The 14,847-nt window shown below is 40.0% G+C and overlaps 2 protein-coding genes across 2 annotated transcripts in view; both read left to right on the top strand.

Moving 5' to 3' along the window:
- The first annotated feature begins 312 nt into the window (after window positions 1–312).
- LOC111225172 (cytochrome P450 2F2-like) lies at window positions 313–6,538 on the top strand. Its single transcript, XM_022749867.1, has 11 exons — window positions 313–536; window positions 1,377–1,539; window positions 2,949–3,101; window positions 3,381–3,544; window positions 3,802–3,870; window positions 4,076–4,180; window positions 4,429–4,564; window positions 4,961–5,046; window positions 5,314–5,415; window positions 5,987–6,128; window positions 6,230–6,538. Exons 1-11 carry the CDS (start codon window positions 375–377, stop codon window positions 6,454–6,456), a joined length of 1,509 nt encoding a protein of 502 aa, XP_022605588.1. The 5' UTR covers window positions 313–374; the 3' UTR covers window positions 6,457–6,538.
- A 1,470-nt stretch (window positions 6,539–8,008) lies between these two features.
- Window positions 8,009–14,847, top strand: part of hsf4 (heat shock transcription factor 4) — a 27,356-nt gene continuing 20,517 nt past the window's right edge. The window contains 3 exon segments of the mRNA XM_022750006.1: window positions 8,009–8,134; window positions 10,839–10,947; window positions 11,113–11,240. Of these exon segments, the coding sequence (XP_022605727.1) occupies window positions 8,009–8,134; window positions 10,839–10,947; window positions 11,113–11,240 (363 nt within the window).

Below are 14,847 nucleotides of genomic sequence, written 5' to 3'. Positions count from 1 at the left end.
TATATATATAACATATATAACATATATATTTAACACATGGTTTATTACCTTACCATGGAGACACATGATGGAGATACACAAACACTGAATGTGTTTTCCTCATCAGCAGTCAGCTCAAACGTGATGCTTTGAGGCACCTCATAGGGGTAAGAGTTTTCTCAGCAGTGGAGCTGCAGTACTCTTCAGTGAACAAATTATGTAATGGCTACGCTGGTCATAAAACAGCTCAAACACCTCTCTCTGTTTGTTTTTCTTTCAACTCCGGTACAACGAAGCAAAGTGCACAGCCGAAAGAGGCAGGGCTAATAGCTGTGCTGGAGTTTAATAGCAAGTCAAACAGTTTACCTCTTCAGTTCAGTCCAATCCCTTCCACCATGTTTGTTTCACTCATTTTACTATGGCTCTGCATTTGGTTCATTATCATTCAACTCAAGTCTCGGAGGCCTAAGAACTTTCCACCAGGACCCACTGCCCTCCCCATACTGGGGAACATTTTGCAGCTGAGCCTAGAGAACCCCCTGAAGGACTTTGAGAGGGTAAGAAAAATGCTGAAATGAATGATGTTGCTCTTTAAATGCCTGTTATGGCACTAATTACTATTCTAAGTACTTCTTTAAAAAGATACTTTTATTTATATACTTAAATGGTTTAATATTTAAACTTAAACTTGGTCACTGCTGTGCTTTTCTTGACAGTGATTTGGGTGTACCACTATACTAATGAAACCTGTGGGCTATGGTTCATGTGGTTGCATAACATTGTTGTCTGTACAAAGTTGAATGCCTGTGCACAAGCTATACATGTTGGGTATTGTCCAACTTACACCCAGTGCAATGGATGACTCAGAAGTCTTGATAAACCAATATTTTATGGGCTTTTCAGATCACAATGCTTTAAATACAACAACATCCTTTTACAGAAACATTTCAAATTTTTGCAAATGTAATTTTTGATCCTTTAAGCAATACAAACAAATGTCCAGAAGTCAAGAAGTGGTGGCTGAAGTCTCACCAGTTGCACTTACACAAGCTGTAAGTGTCGGAAGTGGCAGAGGTTACAGAAATCATGCTACCCCTGAAGCAAAGAGTTAGAGCTGTTTCCTTCAGGACATACACAATAGACTCCTGGAGGCCGGACACAATAGTTCCAAACATGCATTTTATGTATGTGCAATAATATCACTTTGTAGTTGTCATACTATTTGTCATTTGCTAGTTTTACCTGTTACATTTAGTTTTTACTTACTGTTTTTAGCATCGTTATTGTGTGCTCACTTAAGTGCATGTTTTTGTGATTTCAGCAAATTGCCCCTTTAAAAAGAATTATCCATTTTAAGTTATGTGATATACTGTACATGTTATCTTGTTTGTTCCCAGCTGAGGAAGACTTATGGAAGTGTCTACACTCTGTTCCTCGGTCCCAAACCAGCTGTGATCATCAGTGGGACAAAGGCCATAAAGGAGGCTATGGTGACCAGGGCAACTGAGTTTGCAGGACGACCCCAAGATCTGTTTGTTAATGATGTCACCCAGAGGAAAGGTAGAAAAGAGATGTTATAGGACTGAGAATGTGTGATCGAATTTACCCAGTCCATGAAACAAAAAAATAATATGTCTCTTTCTATGCATGCATTGTAAGCAGGGATCAAACAGTAACCAGTACTAGCAACTATGTACATATCTTGATAAAAAGTATGGTCAAAGTGTGGCTTGAGTTTTCTTAAGCCACACTCTTATTCTCAGTGAATAACTAACAACTTTACACACTGGCTAGGACACATGCTGCAACATGCTGCAAAAATCCTGAAAAGGGACAAACAAGCACCTTGTTAGAAATCAAGGTTGCCTTTTCCCTGGTATAGCTCACAGCTCAAAAGGAGGGAAAAAGAGAATAAACAAAGGCAAGAGTTGAAGTCTTTTTGTACAGTTGCTGTTCAGTTTGCCAACAAAAGGTCCACCCACACAGTTATCAATCTTTATGGACAGAGAATAAGGATGAACTTTCCTCAGTGAACTATGCCCCAATGTTCATTCTCAGTCCTGTGTGAAGTTGTTCAGCATGTATATACTTTTCATTGTTCAAACCATGTGTCTTCTAAAAAAGAGGTTGCTCCACTTTTGTGGTCGCAAAGTTCATTAATTGGAGTATATTTTGTTTATGTTGTTTAATGATTGCACAAGATCCCCCTGATACATCTGCATATAAGTAATTTGTCATGGGCTCTCCCAGGGTTCCTGTTTCTCCAAGGAAAACAAATGAGAAGGGATTAGATGTCTCTGAACCAAGTGAGAGGAAAACTGAGGGTTGAATTTTGGCAAATCCCAGCGGGATAAAAATAACGCCATCCGTCATTCAATATCCTCTTTGTTCAAATAAATGATGCTCATGATGAAAATGAGGTCCATGTGAGAGATTCACTTTTTTATTTTGTTGTTAAATCAAGATAGGAACTGCTAGTGTAGAAGAGTCTGGTTGGCATACACAAAGCAAAATATCATCAGGATACATTTCCAATTTAAAATCATAATACTGAAGATTTACACTATAGATATTGAAGGTGAGAATTGCACTCAAAACTTAAAGAAATACTGAGCATACACTGATACCATCATCCACCAGCCTAACAATACAGGAGCACAGTATTCTTTATTTTCACTGCAGTGAGTGTCTGTTTAGGGGGACACATTTATTTAGTTGTATATTTTAAATATCTACGAATAAAGCTCACTGATTTGAATTTCTTTGTTTTGAATCCACTCCCGAATGTCTCAAAATTTGAAAGTAGATAAAGAAAACACACTAAAGCACTGTGCAGAGTAAATAATAAAACAGGCTAGAAATCAGATGAGCTCTGGAATAGAACAGCAATGATTACAATGGCCAGTGATAGGTTGTTATATAAGATGACCCCTGAGCTCATTCTCTTTGCGCCACTGTATCCGTCGTAGGAGTGATCCTGGCAGACTACGGCCCTAGTTGGAAGGAGCATCGTCGCTTTGCTCTGATGACGTTGAGGAATTTTGGTCTGGGGAAGAATACCATGGAGGAGAGGATTCATGGAGAGCTACAATACACCATGAACACACTGGAACAGAGCATTGGTATGTCATCTGTGGGTCCATTCGCTCCTCTTCTGATAGGCAGGGTTAACTTTCATCAATCACACTAACAGTGACACAAACATTACAAGGTGGATTTTGATCACGTAGGTTTGAAAGAGACCTCCACTGTGCTTTATTGACTTTTACCTCCCTACTAATTTCTATTCTTTGACGTCTGTATTACCGGGTTGAATTTCTCGTTGTGCTATTTCTGTAAAGTTCTTCTGTATTCTCGTACAATGATGTGGCAAACTTAAGTTTACATTATGACTTTTACAGGCAAAAAACCCCTCAGTCCTCAAATGATGTTTCACAATATGGCCTCCAACATCATATGCCAGGTTCTGTTTGGTAGACGCTACGAGTACGACCATGAGTTCATCAGAGTGATTGTTCAGTGCTTCACTGAAAATGCCAAGTTAACTAATGGACCATGGGCTATGGTGAGTCTGCGCACTCTGCTATCCACAGCGGGAAATGAAAACCAAGATGATCTGCAGCCACTACGCATCCAGTGTGTTCTTGGTCTTGGGCGTCTTGCCTATTTTTAGCTCGTGGATAGTAGTATTGTGGATTTTATAATGGATCCTTCTTTGTTTATAATATATACTTTGTATTTTTTATCTCCTCCAATTCCATCTGTTCAGAGCGATTCATGTAAGGAGTTAAATAGACAAATGATTTAAATCTTTCTTTACAGCTGTATGACTCTTTTCCCATTATTCGTAACTTACCACTGCCCTTCATGAAGGCCTTCAAAAATGTTGAGGTAAGTTAACCGCACCTTGAGATTTATTGTAAATATTTATAGTAAATTGTGAAAAAAAAAGTCTGAGCTAAGAAGGAAATGAACATTAATGGTAAAATGAAGTTTTTTCTCTAACCACACACACACACACATAAACTATAACAACCAACAGTACATATTGTATCCACTTTATCAGTGAACGTATGTTACTCATGTTTTTTTTTAGACTTGTCAGAAGCTTGCGGTTTCTGTGCTGACTGAGCACAAGAAGACCAGAGTTCCCGGAGAGCCACGTGACTTTCTTGACTGCTATCTAGATGAACTGGATAAGGTAAGTACATGTGTGAATAGGGAGTGAAAAGAATCTGCACACTATCTCAGACTCAGGCGTGTTGCTGTATTTAATTTTAACTAATTATGTGTTATTTCGAATATGTTCAAAGAGTCTTTGGAAAAAGTGACAACTTTTAGTACATGTGTGAGCTGACTCTTCTCATCCCCTACACTTTGTGTGTGTATAAGTCAAGTCATTTGCATTTACTGTTTGTTGGTCTTAAAACAATAATTTTCCCCTTTCAGAGTATCAATGGTTCTTCATTTTCTGAGCAACAACTCACTATGTACGCTCTAGATATTCACTTTGCTGGGACTGACACTACCTCCAACACCCTTCTTACTGGTTTCCTCTACCTTATGGCCTACCCGCATATACAAGGTATGTCTGCATGTGTAGATATGAGGTCGATGTTTTTGCCGAGAATATGGACACAGCTCTAATGCCAATTATACAAGGACCGTGTAAGTTGTGCCAACAGTTCAGGCAACCCATATTTCCGCAGGACTCCCGCACAAGTCACCTCGGGGATTATCCTCCATGAGATTCTTGTAGGTCGCAGATGGTCCTTGCCGAGGATGGGACCACATCCTTTGGAATCTAAGATTAGACAATGACCAATGTGGCTTCGGCTTTCCAGCACAGGTCTCTTTCACAGAAGAAGTCTCGAGCAGGAAAACCATTGTCACAAGGGAGCATTTTCTGCTCGGTCAGCTCCCTTAAGATATCAATATTTTTACCATTATCCCCCACCCCACCCCCTTCTGCATTTCTCAGAGCGTTGTCAGCAGGAGATAGACGAGGTGCTGGGAGGAAAGCACCAGGCCAGTTTTGATGACAGACATAACATGCCTTACATGCAGGTATATCATCAGATAATCTCATAATAACCACTTCAATTTGCCACATGCATCTGGGTGGTATATTTATATTATTGCATTATTATATTGACTTGTCAAATAAAAAAATGCTCAGTTGATTTTTTTAACATCCTGCTCAGTTGATTTTTTTACTGGTACTTTTACCTGGTTCTAAGAAAATGGCTGACAGATATCTATATTACATGTTTCTTGGTTTGCTCACCTGTGGCCTTTTATTCAGTCTCAAGTCAGATTGATCTGTTCATCCAGGCTGTGATCCATGAAGTGCAGAGGGTAGCCAACACAGTTCCTCTCAGTGTCTTCCACTCAACAACTAAAGACACAGAGCTCATGGGATATTCCATTCCCAAGGTAAGTGGCATATAGTTAAACAGATTCTGGCAATAGAGACAGTAAAGTGGAAAGACACCTTACTGTGATGAACTTAGGCAGGAAAGCAGTTTGTACCAGTGTTGGAAGTGGAGGCAAGGTAAGGTAATGACCCCAATGGGACCCCCTCCCCCTCAAGAAACCAAAGGAAAAATACATTTAAAAACCCCCCAAAAAACAGCAACATTTATGTTATTTAGCTGATTAATTATCATTTCATTTCAGCTCAGTGTGATAATCTCCACTGCGTTTTGGTTGCGTCTCTCGCAGCGCAGCAGTGGAGAGACAGATTGACAATTTGTCACCTAAGTGCAATAAAAGCTTTCCAACTAGTGTAATAAATACCTCTAAAACCAAAGATGGACAGACATGAGCCCCAAACATCTGAAAGTCAGGCCAAAATATCCGCTTTGTAAACCCTGCTGCTCATTGCAGGGGAGCTAGTTGAAGTGCGGGTAGGTATATCACCTTTTCTTGAGGAAATCTTAACATCTTACAAATGTTTTCTGTTGTCCTCTATAGCCATTCTTCTTCTGCTTCATTTTCTCCTCAGGGTACTTTGATCATCCCAAACCTGACCTCAGTGCTGAATGAGGAAGGACAATGGAAATTCCCCCATGAATTCAACCCTGAGAACTTCCTCAATGACCAGGGAGAGTTTGTTAAACCCGAGGCTTTCATGCCTTTCTCTGCAGGTATGCGATCAGAGAAAACAAACAGCAGCGCACACCTGCAGCAGAATACACAGATACTGTCTGACATATTTATTTATTTATTTATTTATTTTACGCCTCAGGTCCTCGTATGTGTCTCGGAGAGGGTCTGGCTCGTATGGAGCTCTTTCTCGTCATGGTGACTCTGCTGAGGAGGTTTAAGTTTATCTGGCCTGAGGACGCAGGAGAGCCGGACTTCACTCCAGTCTATGGCGTCACTCTAACCCCTAAACCTTACTCCATGAAGATCCAACTCAGGGAAACACAGCAAGATGGTCGGCAGACACACAACAGAGACAGCGGAGAGTGAAAGAGATGAATACTAACATCAGGTTACTCCCCTCAGCCATCTGTAAGCCTGTTTTTCTTTCAAGTAAAGTACTTTCACTGCACCTACCGGCTTGAGTGTGTTTCTGCACATGGCTACACAAAATCAGTGAACTATGACACTACCCTTAAAAGTAGTTAGCAATACCCACAGTGATCTGTGTTGTTATTAGGTGGTCACCCTATCAATGACCGGTGTTTTGTATAGAATTGGGCTGTGAAATTTGATGAAACTTTTATTTGAGATTATTGCTAAATTCGTTGTGTCTACTGCACATGTGACATTAGGGCCTGAGGGCACCACAGGAAGAAAAGGACAGATTGCCCTAAATGGAAAATAATCATCATCTGGGTGGCATGAATGTGCTAATAAATTATTTGGGAATCTGTTAGATTTTAATATTTCTTGTGTATCAGTGGAAATTTTGACCTGATGGTGGCACTAAAGGAAAGGTTATTAAAATTCAGCAGGATTAAATCTCTGGATCTATGAATGGATCTGGATCTATCTATGATCTATGAAGATCCACAGTGGTGGATTTGCTTTGCCTGTTACGTCTGCTCTCTAGTGAGACCCTACACAACACTACATCATAATACCATAAACCTACTGCACACTGTGAGACACTGTGTATGTGATTGAATCAAATAATTGATATGTTTAATGTTGATGCACAAATAGTACAGTATGTCCACTTCAAGACACCTGTGATCATTCTCAGAAGTGATAAGGGACCTGTCTTTTGTACCTGACATACAAGCACACTGAACTCTGCACTGTTCAATTTAACCAGCAGCCTTTTGATGTTTGGACAGTGGTGTATTATTGAAGCTTTTGTGTGAGGAGGTGCTGAAGGGTTGGTTTTACATGTGGGGGTGCACAGGGTCAAGTTCTCTTGTGAGATGGCGGGTCCCGAGGTGGGTAGAGGGGACCGGAGCGGGGCAGAGAGGTGGTGCCGGGGGCAAGGGGTGGTGGGGGGGGGGGGGGGGGGCAGCAGGGTTGGGCTTGAATGGTGTGTGTGTTTGTGTGTGTTTTGTGTGTGTGGTGTGTGGGTGTGTGTGTGTGTGTGTGTGTGTGCTGACATGGACCTTCTGTGATGACATTCAGTTGGATGACTGGTGTGGCAGTGAGGACAGAGAGGGGCAGAGAGCAAAAGAGAAAAAGAAACTAAAGGAGCCACAACTATAGATAAGAGGAGGATATATTAAACAGAAAAGTCAAGGGAAGAGGAACAGCAAAGAAAAAACAAGGAATCAGAGACAAGGTGAGATTGTGTTATCAAGGACGTACAGAGACTGTTTGACCAACTGAGATGGCATTGAAGAGACTGAGACAAACTTGGGATTATCAGTAACAGATCATCAGCAGTGGAGTTTCTTAAACATGGACTAGTCTGAGAGTCTGCACATACATACATACACACACACACACACACATACACACACAGACAAACACACACACACACACACATACACATACAAGTTTGATTGGCGTTTTCTCTACTCTTAAGTCTTGGCAGTGGACAGGTGTCAGTATGCAGGAGTCTCCAGGTGCCATGGGTGTAGATGGCAGCTACGCCAGCAATGTTCCGGCCTTCCTCACCAAGCTGTGGACCCTGGTGGAGGATCCAGACACGAACCACCTCATCTGCTGGAGCGCTGTGAGTCAGAACATACTGTACATAACACCGTAACCTCTGTTTCTCAGTTTCTCATCAGCTTCATGTTTTTTAAAAAAAAAAAAAAAACTAGCTAAATGTTGATAAATTATCTTAAAAAGTACCACCTGCTTCACGTTACATAAAGCTGAAAACAGACTAATATATCATTTGGAATTAAACTGAAAACATAAACCTCTCTATATCACAAATCTGACACAGTTAATGAAGTCGGTCTTGCTGCTCTGATGGAGGATTCCTGGTAGCGTGAGGTCTTAAATTGGGATTATATAAAACCTGAACTGGTTGTACCTGTATTAAGCGTATCTGACAACAAAGTGTACCTTTGAAAGGTTCATAGATTTTATAAAAGGTTATATTGTCGTTTATTTAACAATTTATTAGCCATTTCATAGTGTAATTTTGCAAATAAGTGATAAGCCATCAGAATATGTAGGCCTGCACAAACCTACATCTTTGTTTTTTCATATTGAACCTACGTTTGAGAGAGAGAGATGTGTATCCTCTGCCAAATTAACATGTTTTCTTTAGTGTTAAAAACGCACTCTGATGAGCATGAATGTAAATTCTGTTATTGTTAGCACTTTACTTTTGACCTTTGACCCAGGATAAGCGGCTAATTGTAAAATTCAGGTATCACTGTGACACATCTTCTTGGTAAATTCTGTGCCGACAGCAACAAAAGAACCTGCAGAATGAAGATTTGATCACTTTGCAAAATTAAAAGATTTCCTAAATGAAGTTTGATAGCGTCGTTGAGATGATAGAAAACAGAGCCCATATGTTGCCATGTGTGACACAAAGATGAGGCTTCAGTATAAACTGTAAGGGGACCGTCTCTCTGTTCTTCTTTGAAAGGAGACAAACACACAAAACAGATGCTGTCCAATCCCATGACATCTAGAGTGTGCAGCATCAGCTGTTGCATTGTCAGACTATTAGTAGACAAGTGAGCGTCACTACATATAAGGTAAAAACATCATCTTATTACAAATTGTCTAAACTTTATAAATGTCACACCTGTACCGTAAGTGGCACATGGTAATCCATTTTAGATATAAGTAATGTGTAAAGTATTTACAACACAGAACTGTTTTTCAGAGCAAAACAAAGCGACTGCAGTTGCTTACTAAGACTGGGAGAGAGCATGACTCATCACTGACAATGAGAGAGAGAGAGAGAGAGAGAGAGTTTGATTGGCTGCTGATGAATAGATCTTGAACTGTGGGGAAAATAAGTTACCTCCTCACAAAACTCATTTCATCATTCAGGTAACGTTATTTCATATATAGGCTCCATCTAGTAACAGGTGGTGAGTCGTGTTGATGACAGTGACGTAGCGTATTATTACTGGCGAACTCTGCGTCTGGTCATTGCATGAAATAAAAAAGTTTTATTCATACTAGTAAGAGAGATTTGTGTGTCTTCAGAATCCATGAAAGTGCGAAAATTAACACAAAATACCTCCAAACAGCTCATGTAGAATAATCTATAATCAAAATAAAAAAAGTCTAAAAACCAATTCTGCTTTAGGTTCAAAAGTCCAATATTTCCTTTTACATTTACATTAGTATCCCACGTTATTCATGGGCTGTGGCAACATCATATTTGGGATATGATGTTTACATAAAATAACATTGACCTGATTAATGTTTGTCCCTGTTCATGTGGTTAAAATGTCCACATGGTTCTGTCTCTTAACAGGATCAGACTTTCACTTTGACTGTCACCTTAATAATCATAGTTGAATTGTCGTATTTTGTTTATCCACTCACATTTAGTTTTCACTGCTTCAGATAAAGACAGATACAAGTGATCGTAAACCTGATGTAACCAAGCTACAGGAGCACATATGAGTTTTTAAAACCAAAATGAGGGCTTATCGAGGTGTGTGAAAGCATATCATATTTAAATGAACAAATGGACTCACACTCAATACTGAGACAAGTTGAGTTAATGTGCAGGTCTCTTTCTTCACTTCTACTCTTCCAGACTGTGTCAACCAGCAGCCTCCAGATGCTCTCAGAAATGTTACTAGTTGTTGAGCATGCTCGAATAATGCAATGAAGTGGTGAATACAATATTTGAACTCAGAGCGTAGTTGTGTGACTTCACATGGGTTTCTTCATTTTGACCTTTTTGAACTTTTGCTATTTGCTCTCAACCCTCTCACTTGTTTGAAGAAGTCTGACAGAGCTGCTTCTCTTTAGTGAGCCGGCGCTTCTTCAGTGTCTTTTCAAGGCGGGTTTTACACAGTAACAGTTTTCTGCAGCATCTCTATGATAAAAGCTCCAGACTCAGTTTCCACACAACATGAAACTTTCCTCCTTTTCTCGTTTTACTGTGCTGTAATGAAAACAGGTAAAGAACACTGGTTCCTTTGATGTTTGGTTGATATCCAGACTGATTATATGGAGCAGTGTTTATAACATCAGTCACAGAAAAGTTTGTGTTGTCTGTCACACTGCGCAGTAGTTTGCCTGTGTTTCAGACCAGGATTGATATTTACTGAGCCTCTGAAATAAGAAGGAAGCAGACAAGAGACGTTACTATGTTCACTGTAAATGTAAAATCTATCATATCTAAGAAAGATCATTTGTTTACATGCAGCACTGACAGACTGATTTTGACTTATCTACACTAAATAAGATCAGAGAACTAACTGACATATGTTTTGTTATTTCAGACTGGGACTAGTTTTCATGTGTTTGACCAGGGACGCTTTGCCAAGGAAGTTCTGCCAAAGTACTTTAAACACAATAACATGGCAAGCTTCGTTCGACAGCTCAACATGTGTGAGTACACTCTTCTCTTCTCTTCTCTTCTCTTCTCTACTCTTAAGTTCTCTTCTCTTCTCTTCTCTTCTCTTCTCTTCTCTTCTCTTCTCCTCTCTTCTCTTCTCTTCTCTTCTCAGTTACAGTATTTACTGTGAATGTGTGCTTGTATATGTGTGTGTCTAGACGGTTTCCGTAAGGTGGTGAACATTGAGCAGAGCGGTCTGGTGAAGCCTGAGAGAGATGACACAGAGTTCCAACATCTGTACTTCCTCCAGGGTCACGAACACATGCTGGAACACATCAAGAGAAAGGTATGGACACACACACACACACACACACACACACACACACACACACACACACACACACACACACAAACACACAAATAAAAACTGCCACAAAAATACAAATAGAAGTGTCTCAAGACAAATGAAGCCATCTACTTTCCTAGGATAAAGAGACAAAGCCATTAAAGGTTAAAATGTCTAAGCCAAGGTCAGTTTCATTTTTATAGTCCCCAATCACAAATTCAAATCCAAATAAACATAGGGGTTTACAATCTTTAGTTTACATAACACTGTCTATTCTTAGACCCTCTGAGTAACAAGACTAAGAAGCTACAACTATGTTAGCGGCTCTGTGAGTCTGTACTTACAGAGAGCTGAAAGAAAAGAATTGCAAAAGAAAGAAACCTCATTCAAAATCCCATCAACAGTTTTAAACTGTCTAAAGCCTACACCTACAACAGTTTTAAACTAAATAATAAGATCCAAATAAAAATAAAAACATAAAAAAATTCAACCTTAAGATTAGAATTAAAAAATGAAATAAAAAATACTTTAGAAGAGAGAGTTGGTGAATTTTATGGATATGGACAAAACTAAGTTATGATGGACTCACGCTAGTAACTTTCCATGGGAGGTGTAGGCTTTAGACAGTTTTGTTGAACTTTGTTAAAGTCACTAAGGTTTTACTACTACTACTACTACTGCTGAAGTGGATGGAGGTTTGTCTAAGAATATGGACAGTGAACCCCAGGAACATCCTTCATTTTTCTCCAGAGCGACAGTTAAAAGAAATGCTGAATGAGCGACTGCACTGAAGTTTCAGAAACTAGTGGAACAGAGGCATGACTTCATCTGACTTCAACTCTCTGTAAGCTACAGCTTTGCTTTGAGCTAAATGCTAATATCAGCATGCTTACTTGCTCACAATGACAATGCTAGCGTAGCATTATAATACCTCCTAGAACATTGGCATGTTAGTATAAGCAATTACCATTTTCACACAGCGTACTTAGCGTGTTAGCATGCCAACACTTGCTAATTAGGCACTAAACACCAAATTGCACCTGATGCTGATGGGACTGTCAGTTTTGAGGTATTTTGATATAAACAAATTTTGACCTTGATAATGGTCCTAGATGAACGTGAAGAGATTATCAAAGTTATCACAGTTCATTCTTATGGGGTGAATGTATGTATGAAATTTCATGACAATCCATCCAACTTGGACTCTAATCCAAGATGCTGAGACATGAAACGTCTTCAAGGTTCACTACCAAGTCCAGTTACTCTTCAACTACTTCAACTCTTCTTAGAGAGTCAGGAGATCACCAAAATCATTAGGATTCATCCACCGGGGACCAATGATGTCTGTAAAACAATTTTTTTCTTTAAACAGACCACACTCTAAAACCTAAAAGTTCTCTGTTCACAAACAAGTAGGGGGATTGTGTGGTTGTCTGCGCTTATCAGAATGAGTCACCGAATGAGGCTGTACTTTGTGTCTGCAGGTATCCATAGTAAAGAGTGAGGAAGACCAAAGTTCGCCAGGAGGACCTCAGTAAAACTGCTGTACGAAGTTCAGCTTCTCAGAACACAACAGGACAACAATGGAGTGTCAGATGCAGGACATGAAACAGTGAGTGGAGAGTTTTAATTGCGCATGTGTTATGCAGAGTTTAAAGTGCAAAAGCTGTGGGTCCTGGGGACCAAGGCTGTGTGGAACATCTCCAGGCATACGGGCCTTTTTTTTCTTCATGAAGTTGCGGCGGCACAAAGTGTAAAAGGCTGACTGAGGTGGAATATCAATCAGAAAATTGAGCCGTCACATTGGTCTCATAGTTTCTACTGGTATTTTTTTATTTTGAAGTTTGATTAAAGTCAGTGTGCTGTACTTAAAATCCAATGTTGCTCACCAGTCCGCCTTTAACAGCCTTGTGTGTTAACGTGCACTTTTCAACAATCACTAACTTTCTAAGAGGAAAGGCTTTTTGTAGAAGAAGTAAGCGTGAAACCAAATGACAAGTTGGAAGTTTAGTAGTGGTGACATCGAAGTCATGGTGACTGTGGTGTAGTTCGTTATAGCCAACATTAGTTTTCACTTCTGGTGATTGTATTAAGGATTCAAAAATCATGAAAGTGATGTTCCTTTGTGAAGATTATCTTGCTGAAGCAATATCAATTATAAGTATCATAAACTTTTGTTTGTGACAGATCTTATTTTCTGCAATAAATCCAAAGGCCCAATTGAGAAACTCCAATTGGCTTTTTGTTGAGGGTCAGGGTGATGCTAAATTCCAGTTGGCCTACAGAAATACATCATCCCTGCATCACTCTATTCCGTACTTACAAACCTGTGCAAACTCGACTCGACTCGGTTCCAGCTCTCGTACATACTCAGCCTCCGACGCTTCCTGTAATGCCGACTGCAGCCTGGACACTGCACGAGATGGGGAGAGACCGCTTTGGAGCTTCAGGGTTTGCGAGATTCATTCATTCCCCAGATTTAACAGTAGACTCAGTAGCCTAGACTGTCTATCCATGTTAGTGCACTACATTCAATACTGGAAAACTTGAAATCTCTATATATTTCGAGGTCAGCACCAGTACACACTGAGGGGAAAAAAAAAAAAGTACTCTCGCACATCCCAGCACTAACCAAAATAAAACCAACTTGCTTTGTGCTGCCTCATTTCAATGACCCTTCCACCTGTTTGCATCTCTCCTCCCATCTGTGCACAATGCACTCAGTACTGGGCACCAAAAATACTGCACAGATGGGCAAAGCAAATTTTAATGTCAGGAAAATACCAAACAGTCAGAGCAATGCTTGCTTTGGTTGTTGCGCTGCCACAAAAATAGGGCCACATGTTTGCCACGGCCCTCCACGGCCCCATTTAATGCCCAAACAAGTTCTGTGTTAATGACTCTAGCATAGCAATGGTTTAATGTACAGCAAGCTCGAACATCAGTAAAATGTTCTCCGTCTTCATAAGATATTTTACACTGTCCTTCTGAATCAAGTTGAAATACTGTTCTGATGTTGAAGTGAAACCTTAGCTGGTTCAGCTGGAGCCTCAGAGCGCAGAGAGCCCCAGAGCCCCAGAGCCCCAGAGGCCCAGAGGCCCAGAGGCCAGAGGCTGTAAAAGACACAGGTTTGATTTGTGTGAAAATGACACGGGCCTCACATTATTACATCGATCTTGAGGCCTTGTCTTGTAGAGAGGCCTAGAAATCTAGTTTTAAGAAGTAGGATTATTTTGTTTAATATTATCCTTGTGTTAATTAAATCTCCCCACTAAGTAACGAACAGGAACCTGGGGCAGGAAGTATTCCCTCTTACTGGTTGGTCTCTGGGTGTCTCAGCAAATAATTGGAACTGCATGTATGGACTGCTGTGCTTAAGGCTTGTTCAGACTGGAAACAGAACTTTTTTATTTTGTTAAATAAAAAGCTAACTTATGTATTTCAAAAGATATAATGATAATCTTCCAGAGTTGTAAATCCTGTCTTATAGTATTATAAAATCTGTGATGAGCCCTTAAAACTCATAGATCTGTTATCCTACTGGACTTCCAGGATCCTATTTCATTGTCTTCACTGGTACCTGAAAGCAACACGCTCTCACCGCAAA

Source organism: Seriola dumerili, unplaced genomic scaffold (assembly GCF_002260705.1).
Source record: "Seriola dumerili isolate Sdu_G_001 unplaced genomic scaffold, Sdu_1.0 BDQW01000147.1, whole genome shotgun sequence".
Lineage (NCBI taxonomy): Eukaryota > Metazoa > Chordata > Actinopteri > Carangiformes > Carangidae > Seriola > Seriola dumerili.
The sequence above is the reverse complement of the archived record's forward strand: the minus strand, read 5'-3'. Positions and strand labels throughout refer to the sequence as shown.